Source organism: Paramisgurnus dabryanus, chromosome 20 (genome assembly GCF_030506205.2).
Source record: "Paramisgurnus dabryanus chromosome 20, PD_genome_1.1, whole genome shotgun sequence".
NCBI lineage: Eukaryota > Metazoa > Chordata > Actinopteri > Cypriniformes > Cobitidae > Paramisgurnus > Paramisgurnus dabryanus.
In genome coordinates this window covers 6,727,792-6,742,426 of record NC_133356.1, presented here as the reverse complement: position 1 = coordinate 6,742,426, position 14,635 = coordinate 6,727,792, and the positions used below count along the sequence as shown (strand labels likewise).

Below are 14,635 nucleotides of genomic sequence, written 5' to 3'. Positions count from 1 at the left end.
TAAGTACACAAAAAATTTTGATCTGTTTATGTCTTTATTGTGTAAGATTGAAAATACAGGAATGTATTATTCCGTCACAACCCCCATTTCCATCCTGTACCATTTGCATTCCTGTGCTCATTGACTATTGGCATAGTCGTTCATCTAGTGGGGGTTAAAGATGGTCTTCTGATTGATCAGTTTGAATATATTATGTTGGGTTTGGTCAAGTACAGTGGGGGTTAAAGGTGATCTTCTGATTGGTTAATTTGAATGTATCAAGTTAGGTTCTAGTCACATGGTCAAGGGATAGAGGATAAAGGTCAAGGTTTTCATGAGCTCTTTGCCTTTTGCTTTCTGCTTTTCCTTTTCACCTGAGTTCTTGGGTTTAGGCCATTTGGCCGAGATTCCAGTTCTCAATGTTGATTCTCTTTCTTCTAAACTTTCTTTCTTTCTCTGTTCTTTATACTATCAGGTAATATCTCACACAGAGGCATCATGCCCATTGAAACTGAGGGGGCACGTTCCCCCTAAGTTTTTTGAGCCAAATGGATTTTGCATGCAACCTCAAAATCAAAGAAGCGTGCATTAATCTGTTACTTGTTTTTTAATCTGTTTAATGTGCACAATATTATCAATTCTGTGCTGCATCCTTGTCACTTTTCAGAGATTTTGCCTTTTTGATAGTGTTTTGATCATGTTACTTTAACTTTATTCTGGCGGCAGGCGCTGCAGTCAGTGTAGTCGCAGACTTCAGCATCTGAGCGCGCTCACGAGCTTTGCTGTTGCTCCTGCATTTGGCTATCTGAGGAATTGAAACGTGTAAGAAACGCTTACAACATTTCCAAACCCCAGTACTGTAATGTGCAGATAACCTCCTCTGTGTAGAAAATGTATGGTTTAAAATGTGACCGTCTCAACGTTATATTAGTAGAGATTTCTAGATTCATCTTCTTGGTACCAAGCCGAAGTTCGTGGGGGCGTGGAATCACACATGCTCACATATGAGGTAAATTTTAATGCAAAAATCTGTTCCTCTAATAATTTTATCTAAACATATTTTTTTAAATCATTATTAAACAATAAAATCAATCATGTGGCTATAGCTTGAAGGCAGGGGTGTTCAGATTATTAGAAATGTAGGTGCCATGGAAAAGACTGAAAGCTCTATAATATATTTCGTTTGATGTCTGTGTATGCACATATTTCTGTGAGCTGTGCACACTGTGCCCCCCTAAAAAATATTGGTGCATGACGCCCCTGATCTCACATACATTGGAAACAGTTAATTGTATGTATTTACGATTTCATGCATAGTGTAACCATTTCAATTGGAACTTTAAGTCAGTCCTGTTATTAAACCTTTTCATTTAAAAATCTGTTGTTTAGTTTTGATTTAAATTTTATTTTTATATTCTAGCAAAGCTCTCCCACATATTTTGCTATCATAACTGCACTTATTTACGTCATTTGTATAAGTTGCAGAAGGAGAATAATTGACCTACATAGTTTTACACCATCTTGCTGTTAACATTTCTCAGTCATTTCAGCGTTCCTACAGACTGAACCACTGTAGTGAATCCACCCTTTCAATTGAGAACATCCAAAAAAACTCATAGTGCTTGTGGAAAAAAGTATTTTAACCCTTGGGTTAATAATAAAAGCTAACTGGATAATGCGTTTGGAGATGTGGGCAGCTACTCTGACTGATAAAACCCCTCAAAGTTTGAATTTGCTCTGCACAAGAAGAACACGCTTATGTGAACCATGCCTGGCTAAAAAGAGCAAGTTATTTCAAAGACTTCAGAAATTCACCAGTCTACAATCTACAAATGGAGACGCTTTGGGACTTTTGCTTACTCTACTTTACTCTACCAAGAAGTGCCCAGTCAAAATGACACCAAGAGCACAACGAAAACTCATCAATGAGGTAAAGAAACAACCCTGAATGACAGCCAAAGATTTCAAGGCGTCATTGGAACTTGCTAACGTCTCTGTTGATGAGTCTACAATACGTAAAACACTGAACAAGCAGGGTATCCAAGACAGGACACCATGAAGAAAGCCACTGCTTACTAAAAACAACATTGCTGCATGTCTTGTTTGCAAAAGAGCACATTGACACATCACAGCAGTATTGGCAAAATGTTTTGTGGACTGATGAAACTAAGATTGAACTATTTGCAAAAAGCACAGCACTACATTTGGCGTAGAAAGGGCACGGCATCATATCATCCCTGAAAAGTATGGTGAAGGAAACTTGGTAACACTTTATTTTACGACCCGCAAAGTACCGCGTAATTAAACCGAATTTACAGCGTACCTATTTGTAACAATAGGGTACCTCTACAGTACGTACTTGTAGGTATAAGGGAATAATATTTTAAGTTTGGGGTAATAAGGGGGTAAGAATATGAAGAATTATAAATTATTTATACTCTAAGTATTTTATAACAACAGGGTACCTATTGTAATATTACGTGGTATGTATGACTTAGTCAAGTCTATGGGGAAATTATGTTTTATTTATTTTTTATTGTGAATTTTTCATATCGACTATTGAATGTTGTATACAGTCAATGTCTACGAGCCACATCGGCAAATAAATATAACAGCAGATCACTTTTATTTTAGTAGCCTATATAATTGCTTTTGATAACAAAAGTCCAGCTGATTTAATGTGGTTATCTTTTTTTTTAAGGTAAGTACAATAAAAATAGCAACTTATTCCCTATTTACCAGGAAACTCCTACATTTGCAGACATATTTGAAGTGGTGCTTTGCAATTTATTTACTGTAAACACAAGTATTTTAGCCAAATATAATTTATGCAATGGCAAACCAGAATGAAACAACAACAGCCATCAGCTCCCGCTAAAGCAAAAGACGACTACATGCGTAGGCTACTGCGCAGGTGTAGAGCGCGCGGCCGTCTGCAGGAGGTTTGCTGGAACGCGATCCTGAGGTGAAATTTCTTTAAGAGGTTTTAAAAACGTTCTACACTGTGGAGTACGGCTGCGAGTGATGTGAGCAGGATCCGCATGCTGGATAAGGTGACTGGTTTTGTTAATACATGACTCACGCATTTCAAACAATGTTTTTTCAAGAAAGTTGCCAGCTAACGGTAGCAGGTTAGCTAGCACATAAGTTAGCCTAAATTTATTAACGTAACTGGCTCAGAAAACTCTGTTTCTGTCAAGGCACAGTGAAGAAACATTTACTGAAGGCTTTCATTTATGTTTTTTATATGTAATGTAGAACAGCATTTGTGAGACGACATCAACTCATCATCCGAGTGGACAAGAACACCAACAGAGGAAGCCAAGCCGCAAAAACAATGAAAAATTGTCATGACTTTTTATTTTAAATAAAAGTTATGTGATAATAAACATTAAGTGTTGGCTTAATTATAGTGTTTTAAAGATGTTTTGAAATAAGTTGTTTTAAAATAAAAATAACAATATTCTGTATGTTTATGGTATTCACCCTATAACATTAATAACAAGAGGTGAACAAAGCACCACTTTAGTTTACAGCCCGCAAATATGAGAGTTACCTGGTACATACACAGAACAATCGAGGAATAAGCCCCACTTTAGTTTACAGCCCGCAAATATGAGAGTTACCTGGTACATACACAGAACAATCGGGGAATAAGCCCCACTTTAATTTACAGCCCGCAAATATAACAGTTACCTGGTAACTCATGTATACATATACAGATCAAAGAGGTACAAGTTGCTATTATTTTTATTGTGTGTTACTGTATATTTTATATGCCGAAGTGGCTTGTAGACATCAACTGTAGGCTATACAAAACACTTCATCAGGTAAGTAGCAAATATGAAAAAAAAAACATATTACCCATAGACGTAAGTCATACATACCACGTAATATTACAATAGGTACCCTGTAGTTATGAAATACTTAGAGAATAATTTTCCATATATTCTTACCCCCTTATTACCCCAAACTTAAAATATTGTTCCCTTATAACTAAAAGTACGTACTGTAGAGGTACTCTGTTGTTACAAATAGGTACGCTGTAAATTCGGTTTAATTACGCGGTACTTTGCGGGTCGTAAAATAAAGTGTTACCGGAAACTTTCATGATTTGGGCCTGTTTTGCTGCATTAGATCCTAGCCAACTTTCAATCATTGAGGGGAAGATGAATTCCCAAGTATTTCAGACAATTCTTCAGGATAATGTAAGAATGTCTGTACGTCAGCTGAATCTGTGTAAAAGGTGGGTGATGCAATGCAACAGGACAACGACCCAAAACACCGGAGCAAGTATACAACAGAATGGCTTCAGAACAGTGGCAGCTGGTCAATGGGGGTGCACACAGTTGGCCAGAAAAGAAAGCTACTTTAACATGTTACCAAAAAGTAAAATATATAGTGCAAATTCATACAAAATAAAATAATTTTGTTGTATGATTTCACTGTTAGTCATGTTATCGCTACCCAGTCTCACAAAGTTTCGTGATATAGTCACGTATTTTTTTGATTCTTTTTTCGTGCTATTATCACGAAATTTCGTGTTTTTTCGTGGTCGTATAACGAATTCCTGTTTTCGTGTGATTATCACGTATTGGTTACTCAACTGCTTTTTCCTATTTTTAAACCATTGTCGCTTCGGTTTAGGGTTAGATTTGGTGCTTGCATTAGAATGTCACTTTATATATTGGTTTATACTATTTTTTCTGATTTATTTTTTTATATGTCGCCTGGCGTTAGGGTTAGAGTTGGGTTTGGTTAGGGATGTCATTTTATGTAAATCTAACCCTAAACCGAAGCGACAATGGTAAGAAAATAGGACAAAACAGTTGAGTAACCAATACGTGATAATCACACGAAAACAGGAATTCGTTATACGATCACGAAAAAACACGGAATTTCGTGATTATAGCACGAAAAAAGAATCAAAAAAATACGTGACTATATAACGAAATTTCGTGAGACTGGGCTGGTTATCGTTCATTCATCAAAAAAATCAAATTCAAAACTGAGTTCGTTGTGTGTGTGTCATGTTTGTGTGTCTCGGGGGCACCCCAAACGAGTGTGAATGTAGGTCAGTAAAAAGGGTAAAAACATGTGACCTGAGCTCTAATTGGCTGGTTTTGGATCCGCCCTGGGGCGCAGGACTGTGCGCCCCAAACCCTTCCATTTATGTCGTAAGTGAATCCGTATTTTTTTGGGGGGGGGGGTCTTTGTCCTCATGTGATTGAATCATTCTCAGAGTCTCATAACCGCATTGCAGATTGCCATGTAACTGCTAGCTACAGTACTGATCAGTAAAAGCAAGTGAAATATCTTGAGATGAAGGAAATAAGATTTTATGCTTACAAAATCATCTTTTACAAGGCGTTCAGTCAAAGAATAAATAAAGGGTTAAGGAGCTTGGACCAGATTGAGCAGCAGGAAATTATCATGGTCGAGTTTACACTGTGTGGTTTTCCAGGACTTATGGGAAACTAAGTTGGCTAACGTTAGCAGGATGCTACAGTATGTAAGTCATCATCATAATTCTTTTCCTTGTTTGCCGTTTCAAAGTCTGGGAGCTGGAAAATGAGCATATAAGTGTTATTTTTTAAATTTTTAAATGTTTTTATTATAAAATTATGTACATTTTATGATTTGAATTTAGTTTATTATTTTTTTCATCAACCCATGGCCACTAATCCCATTTGAGAATCCCTGCTGTAAATAATAATAAATATACAAAACAAATGTATGCTTGTACTCTCAAATCAGAATTTCTTCACAGACCGCACACATACAAACAAATGCTGTTTTTATTTGTATCTTATTTTTTTTAAACAGTATTCTGCTGTACAGTGAAGTGAGATTGAAGCTATGTGCAGAGTTGTTCCTGTAAATTGTTAGTGCAGCTTCTGTCGACTATTGCTTAATTGCGTGTAAATTGAGTGTAATAATCTCGCCCAGCAGAGGGAGGTGTTTGCTACACTATTTTATGTTTAGCAGAATAACAGAAAACGATGCATTGTAACATGCCTTTCGCCTCACTAAAGTCACTAAAGGTATACCTTGTGGTACCCCTGTAGATAAACAAGGAATGTCATTGCTGCCAATTGATAAACCAAACCACATAGGAGTCATTTTGAGCAGAAAAAAAACATTTAAGGGTGGTTTCCCAGACAGAGATTAGCTTAAACCAGGACTAGGCCTTAGTTTAATTAGGAAATATAACTAGTTTTAACAAACATGCCTAACTAAAAACATTACCTCTGTGCATTTTGAGGCAAAACAAAGGGCACTGATGTATTTTAAGATATGTCAGTGCAAGATGTTTTCAGTTTGGACATCCCTTACATTTATTTTAGTCTAGTGCTAGTAATCCCTGTCCGGGAAACTGCCCCATAAAGTGAAAGATGTAAAGGGGGACTTTTAGGCTTAGACTTAGGGTAGTACCTTTGAGAAGTTGCAGCTTTAAAGGTAAAATATATAGCCTCAGAAAATATTAAGAGACTATTTCAATTTATCTAATTCTATGAGTTTAAGTAAAAATAATAATTTTGGTTTCATTCTATCAATGAATTTAAATTTAAAAATTAAAAATTAAAATGAAACTGTTCAAATTAACAAAAAAGATTCAGATTTTGAAAAGGCTTACCGCAAAGAAAACAAATTCAAATTCATTTTTAACAACACAATGCTAATGTTTTAAACTTTATTTTAGGAACAATTCAAAAGGAAATATTTGATGCAAAACCCCTGATTTTTAATCTCATCTTTCACGTGTCCTTTCATGCTCTTAGTCTTATACATTGCTGTTGTGTTGGAGTGACTTTATGTCACTCCTGAGGTTCACTGTCTGAACTGAAATGATAAAAATAGGCTACATGTAGACATGATTTTAAAATGCAAACCTGAAGTGGTCTATAAATTTTTTTGGGAGCTGTATTTAAAATTATTTCTACACATGCAATTAATTAAAATTCAGCTATTAAATATGGCGCCAGTGTGTTCGACTTTAAATGTGGCACAACACAGATGTGCTGTTTGCGGCCCCCAATAACATAGTGTAGTGTTAATGCATCTTAATGAATATACGTTCTATCTGACATGACGTGATTGAATCATCTTGATTGAAACATCTTGAATAAGCGCTTTTAATTCATATAAATTCATGTTAAATTCGCATCAGATTTTTCATAAGTTTAATACAAATAATTTGTCAGTAATCTACTACTGCCAACAGGGCCCACCAGATGGCGCTTCAGGGACCACTGGTGGGCCGTGGCCCACTGGTTGAGAATCCCTGTATTAGACCTTGTTCACACTGTCAGTTCAAATCTGATTTGCATATCCGATTGAAATACAATCACATTTAGAGCGTGTGAACGGCTAAAAACCACATCAAGAAATCTGTTTTTTCTAATCCGTTTCAGGCTACATTTAGAGGAGGTTTGAAATCCATTTCACAGCACACAAGATTCTTGTCTCCTTATTTGTTATTAAATATTGCTCAAAATACTTCATCCATAGTTCCTAGAAAAAACAATAGTAGTCAATGAAACGAAAGAGGGGGTCAAACATTTATTTGGCCTAATCTTACAACATCTTTTTAATAACATCTGGAAACGTTAGCAAAATAAAGAGAGTCAGAAAATGTATGTACAGAGACACAACAGAACAAAAAATATATATATACGAAAAAGCAGTGGTTTAATTCCCCTTTGTCGTAAACATTGAGATGTGTAAATGTATCCGACCTCTCTGAACTGATTAAAACCGTAAAAAAAACATCATACTAAACTGACTAAGACTAAAAGCTATCCACTCTTGACACGCTACAGTTTTCAGGGCTAACAAAATTGGAATGTAGAGCTATTTATAAAAGAAAATGAAACCTTTTCGCAGGTTTTACATTGTCCTTTCACCACATCCTAAGAGGACAATTTGTCATTTCACTCATCAGCCCTGGAAACTCAAGGATCAGATGACTGATTTTAAAAGAGAAAGACTGAAAACTGTGAACAGGAAGCCACACTCTTCCAAAAAAACCCTGCTTTTCCTCGGAGACAGACAGTCCATCGGTTGTTGTAATCCAAACACAGAGCATTCCCAGCATTCCCAGTTCTCACACCACAGAGCTCTCCTCCCAGACACGGGTCGGGAACAGAACCGAACAAGCCATTAACAAGTGACAGTTATCAGCAAATGTGGTGCGTTATAAGAACTCGGTTTCACTGTAGTATTGCTGTAACTTTACGATTGTGGCTCAAGTCTCATATATATTTTATATATATATATATATATTTATATATTTCAATCTCAAAAAGACAAAACGATAAAGGAAAACAGTCTGGTTGCCACTGCGAAGTGAGGTCACTCCGTGGCCGGCTCAGGGTCCGTGGCCGGCTCAGGGTCCGAGGTCGCCTCAGGCGTGGTCTCGGCAGGGGCAGGGGTTTCCTCAGACTGTTTGGTTTCCTCTGTGGGTGCGGCTTCTGGCTCCTGGGTGGAGCCTTCAGCCTTTGGCTCCGCCTCTGTCTCAGTTGCTGGCGTCTCATTGGTTTCTGCCGCAGCTGGCTCCTCTTTGGTTTCTGCTGCAGCTGGCTCCTCTTTGGTTTCTGTGGCAGCTTCTCCGTTCTCTTCGGGTTTATCTTCAGCTTTTTCTTCCACTTTTTCTTCGGCGGTGGGCGTGGCACCGTTCTCCGCCGCCTCCTCGCGTCCTTTTTGTTTCTTCTTCAGGGAAATGCCCTTGAAATTGAAGGAATTCTTAAAAGAGAATTTCTTCTTTTTTTTGGTTTCTTTGGCCGCTTCCCCCTCTGATTTGGTGGCTTCTGCTTCGGTCGCAGGCGCGGCTTCGATGGCATCTCCTGCCTCTGTTTCCTTGGCAACCTCAGCGGTCCCGTTGCCGTCTGCTGCCACTGCATCGCCTTCCGGCTTGCTGGAAACGTCACCGTTGGTTTTCACGTGACCATTTTCCTGAAGAGACAAGTAGAAACGCTTAAAATATTCATATAGCCAAAACTGTATAGAATGAGGATGATGTAAAATTACAATCATGAGTTATTAGCACAGGCAAATTAGGAAAAGCCCAAGTGATACCATTTCTTTTAATGTATGCTTTAAGAAAAAATATTTTCTAATGCAGTTCATTTTCTAATTTCAAGTGCACTACCCAGCTCAAAATGCTTTACCCAGCCCAAAACCTGTGTAGCTCTTAAAAGGGTTAACCTTACTGACTTAAAATATGAGGTGTTGATGGACATCTACAAAAACTGATGCATATAATTACACTAAACCAACGCAGCAAATACACACTGCATGCACAAGGGGGCGATGTTGAGCCACTAAATAAAACCCACAGCTCTGAAAACATACCGCTTACAAGAGGAACAAAGGAAAATACGACAACGGCATTGAAAGCAAGAAAAAACGCGCATCCCTTTTTCAGTATTTATATGCATTTGGAGAACCAGCCAACACTATTGTATAAACGTCAGTTTTGGGAGACAATAGCACGGTAATACGTGTTTACAAACATATAAATCTACTCTAAATAATCGATTTATAGCATTAAACAGGGCAACGCTCGTTGCATATGAAGGGTGTAGCGCGCATTTGCTGTAAAGGGGGGCATGAAGCTCCAGATGAGTGCTGCTGCATTCACACACATGCATTGCATTGCATTGCTTTGTTTGCAGATCAGCAGAAGCGCGCTGCATCATTTGCATGCAGCTTTGAAACCTTTTGTTCTCAAACGGGGTTACTGCCAGTTTCAGCGCCAACACACAACCACAGGAACCTTTTGGTAACTAACGTAACCAACTAAAGCACCGTGAGAAAACATATTTAAAAAAGAAAAAACAATTATGAATCCAAAAGGCTAGGAAATCCTATAAATTATCATACTGGCATGAATTGTTAACCAGAGTCAATATAACAATTGCCAAAATATATATGTATATAATTAAAGTGCAACATCATAAAAAAATGAATTTGCCTTAAATTTCAAAGAGCATCAAAATATGGCTAGATCCTCACCTGACCATTGGCTTTCTCAGCCACGGCTTGTCCGTCCACCGTAGCTTCACCTTTAGATAACTGGGCACCCATTACTCCTGTATGTCTTCAATGAGTTCAAAATGAGAAGAAATGCTGAAAAACCTAAAGGGATCTTCAGATACAAACACAGCTGATACAGGATCCCTGGTCTGTGTTTTTTCCTCAAAATGCTTAGCTGAGAAAAATAAAGGCTGGTTGCTGGTTGTAAATCCACACGCCTCTACGGGGAGAGCAAACTAAGAGTTTCACAGCTACAAGTGTGAGTATTTGTGTGCTTGACTCCACCCAACAGCTACGCCACCCAATCTGCACCAGAGGGTTGGTTTTCGTCTCCCCCATTCAGCCATACGACTACATACTGGATCTTTAGCTTTAACACTATGGTTGGACTTAATATCTTTATTATGAGTTATTATTTTTATTCATTTGTGATTATTGTGTTGAGTTATGAATACAAATATGTCTTTGTTGATGAACCCGGTTTTAAAAAATGAAAATTTGACATAACATCACAGCTGAACATAGAAGAGGATTTGACATCATTTCAAAGCTTTGGTTTGTGAGGATGTTGCAGTTTCTCAAAATGTTCCTTATTGGGGCTTTAATTTATTCAATTATAAATGAAATAATCTATATATTAATTTTGTTTGTAAGTCTTTTACCTGTATCATTTTTTATCCTGATAGTCTTTTGTACAGCCCTCAAACCAAAAGGTAGTTCCTTAATGACATCATACTCCAGGAAGTGACATCATTTGTTGATAGGTAAACCACAGCTATCAACAAATATCAAGTATTAGCAAAGGATTTTCCTAATTTTTCAGGGATTAGTTGGTTTGCCGCATGTCAAAACATTCTGATAAATTAAAATAAAAATTCAAAATAAAAAAAATCTAAAGATGAATAAAACAACACAGCACAAAACACTCAATAGCTAATTTCCTCTTTTACTTTGCATCCTGTTCTTAATAATATATATAGCTAATAAAGTTCAAGTGGTCAAGATATTTCTGAATGTCTATTTTGCACATTATGATGCATTAATATATACACCACATCCATCAGCGTAGGCTTTCTGTGTCTATGATGAGTGTTAAAGGGATAGTTCACCCAAAAAAATTAAAATTCCCTCCTCATTTACTTACTTTCATGTTGTTACAAATCTCAATCTGTATACATTTTTTTCCTTCGGATGAACAAGGAGGAAGATATTTTGAGAAATGTTTGTAATCAATCCATTTATGAGCCCCATTCAATTTCATAGTATTATTTTTGCTACTATGGAAGTGAATGGGGCTCATTATCTGTTTGCTTACATTTCTCAATATCTTCCTTCTTGTTCATCAGAACACAGAAATTTATACAAACATGAGAGCGAGTAAAAAAAATCTAAAGATGAATAAAAAAACAAAACACGCTCAATAGCTAATTTCCCCTTTTACTTCACATCCTGTTAAGTATCCTGTTTATCTTAATAATATAGATAGCTAATAAAGTTCAAGTGGTCAAGATATTTCTGAATGTCTATTTTGCACATTATAATGCATTAATATACACCACCTCCACCAGCGTAGTTTTTCTGTGTGTCTACAATAAGTGTTAAAGGGATAGTTCACCCAAAAACAAAAATTATTTTATCATTTACTTACTTTCATGTTGTTCCAAATGTATATTTTTTTTTCTTCTGATTAACAAAAAGGAAGATATTTTGAGAGATGTTTGTAATCAAACCATTCATGAGCCCCATTCACTTCCATAGTATTATTTTTTGCTACTATGGAAGTGAATGGGGCTCATTATCTGTTTGGTTACATTTCTCAATATCTTCTTTCTTGTTCATCATAACATAGAATGTTATACAGATTTGTAACAACATAACAGTGAGTAATTGATAACAGAATTACATTTTTGGGTGAACTATCCCTTTAAGAACCCCTTAGAGCAGGGGGTTTCAAGCTGGGGTCCAGCATTAGAATTTTCTAGGTTAAACTAACGGGTTGGGTTTGTCCATATTTGACCCAATCATGATTTGAAAGTAACAACCCGGCATTTTTAAGAGTGTAGAAACGCATCACCATGTTATTTCATCAAATAAATGTTTTTCAGTTGTGTGTAACATAATTCCTACTGGAATTTACTTCATATAGAAAACTGAGTATTTTATTATTTAAAAAAACAACCCCAGACAAACGAAGGAATGAATGAATCTGTTATTTATAAGTAACCAACATTATATTTCCTAAATGTTGCCAGATAAGATTAAGACCAGATATGAGCTAAACTGCCACATGTTCGTTTCTAATGCCCCACCCACTGTTGTAAAGATGACATCTAGACTCCCATCCGTATCCCCCCCATCGGTATGTATGGAATGTGTTTGCCACCCAAAGATCTCTGTTGTCATTCAGCACACCACGATCTTCACACAGTGAATTGAGCCCCAGGGCTCCGGGATAATTCACCTCCAACTGTGACACCACAGCCTGATGGGCGGAGTTAAAGAGCAGATAGGAACAAGATCCTCTGGAAAGAAGTTCTTCAGAAGAGACTGGGAAAACACCTAAATTACATTACAAATGAAATCACAAAATTACACTGAAAACTACACATGAAAGGATAGAAGTTTCCATAAAAGAAAATTCTTTTCAAGTGAAGCGATCAAGTCACTAATAGATTCAAAGGTCACAAGCACAAAAGATCTCTTTATTATCAGACAGCAAAAAAATTAAAGGGGACATTTCAAAAGAGTTTTTTTAAGATGTCAAATAAATCTTTGATGTCCCCAGAGTACATATGTGAAGTTTGAGCTCAAAATATCATATAGATAATTTATTATAACATGATAAAATTGCCACTTTTTGTAGGTGTGAGCAAAAATGCAAATGAGCTGATCTCTGCACTAAATGGCAGTGTTGTGGTTGGATAGTGCAGATAAAGGGGCAGTATTATCTAGTGATGGGGACGAGACCGCCTATGCTGAGTCAAGATCGAGTCTTTGAAGGGTCGAGACCGAGTCCGTTGGTTTTTAAATACAGTCGAGTCTGAGTCAAGACCAAGGGCCCTATTTTAACGATCTAAGCGCATTGTCTAAAGCGCACAGCGCAACGTGTAAATGGGCGTGTCCGAATCCACTTTTGCTAATTTAACGACGAGAAAAATGGTTTGTGCGCCAAGCGCATGGTCGAAAAGGGTTGGTCCTATTGTAATGGGAGTATTTTGGGCGTAACGTGCAGTAAACCAATGAGAGTCTCAGCTCTCATCCCCTTTAAAAGCAAGTTGCGCTGGCGCTATGTTTAATCCCTATTTAGATGACGGACTTTGTACACTGAAAAACTAAGCGAAGGAAGAAGAACCCCAGTTTAAGATTAAGGTTAAATAATTGTGTTGTTTTTCACTTGAAATTGTTATTTTTTTATTAAAACCTTTAAAACCCGTTTTCTTTTAGTCATGGAAGTAAAAAAGCAGGCTTGTAATTGCTTTAAATGTATGGCTATCCAATATCATCAAAAAATTATTTACAAGTATGTAAGAAAAGGTTTGTACTCTAAAAATACTTTATTTGTAACAAACAGGAGATAAAGAATTTACAAACGGCTCTCCTCACGTTTCAGCACTTTGGACAGCGTTTTTTTTTTTAAACATGACTTAAAAATGTTTCTCATCTCACCATATCCGCAGGTACAGAGTCATCATATAATAAATCCGTGAGGTAGCATTTAAAAAAACATTTAAAAACAGACGCATTTGTTCAAAGCAAAGCATTTATTTACTTACCAGGCTGCAGGTGAAGCAGCTCTTTGTGCCTTCTAACGTCTCATAATTAGTCCTCATTTATGTCCAAGAGATTCAATAATAATCTTTTCCATTCAATCCTTTAATCTTTCATATTTAAAAGCATTTTTGTGCTGCTGCGCATTCATGTACTTTGTGATAAGCAAACCCGCGTTGTCCTCCCGTTTATAGGCGCATACTAATGCGCTCTTTAAATAACATAAAACACATTGCGCCATTGACTTTTGACTTTAGACCAGGTTTTTGTTGGTCAATGGCATAGTCTATTTTAGTTGCCTCAAAATAGCAACGCGCCAACAATGCGCCTGAACACACCTCATTTTCAGACCAGAACGCCCATGGGCGCAAAAGGGTGCGCAAATGCATTTGCTATTTAAACAACGCGGTGCTAAACGTGAAAATTAGGGTGGAAACTAGCGTAAGACACTTGCGTCGCGCATTGCGCTGCATTGCGCCGGGTGTAAGATAGAGCCCCAAGTCTTTGAGGAAGCAAGTCCGAGTCGAAACCGAGTCCTTTAGGAGTTAAGACTGAGTCGAGACTGAGTCGAGTTTTCATATTCATGATTTAATATCAACCCAGTTAATAATCAACAGACTAAGCTAGATTGGGAATTGTTTAGAGGAGCAGTCTTAATATGGACTATGCTTTTACTATCATTAAAAAAATCCCTACCACGTGCATCATCTTCTGCCTATTTTTCTGGAGATAAATAAACGGCTCTGATGGCAGTATCTTTGCATTGCACCATGGGATGTCATTTTCAAATAATGCCCATCAACATTGCATTTTATTTTTATTGTTATGTGTTGTGCATTTTTTTATATGA

The 14,635-nt window shown here is 37.0% G+C and overlaps 1 protein-coding gene across 1 annotated transcript; it reads right to left on the bottom strand.

Moving 5' to 3' along the window:
- Positions 1–7,527: 7,527 nt before the first annotated feature.
- Positions 7,528–10,264, bottom strand: marcksl1a (MARCKS-like 1a). The gene is made up of 2 exons (XM_065296151.2): positions 9,997–10,264; positions 7,528–8,934 (listed from the first exon to the last, which is right to left on the bottom strand). The coding sequence occupies exons 1-2, from the start codon at positions 10,066–10,068 to the stop codon at positions 8,335–8,337; spliced, it is 672 nt and encodes a 223-aa protein (XP_065152223.1). The 5' UTR covers positions 10,069–10,264; the 3' UTR covers positions 7,528–8,334.
- Positions 10,265–14,635: the final 4,371 nt, after the last annotated feature.

Bases quoted from the DNA above. Each gene is read 5' to 3' on its own strand.
- marcksl1a (XM_065296151.2), bottom strand. From the start codon at position 10,068: ATGGGTGCCCAGTTATCTAAAGGTGAAGCTACGGTGGACGGACAAGCC. The intron at 8,935-9,996 runs GTGAGGATCTAG...TTGTCTCTTCAG, and splicing joins CTGAGAAAGCCAATGGTCAG to GAAAATGGTCACGTGAAAAC.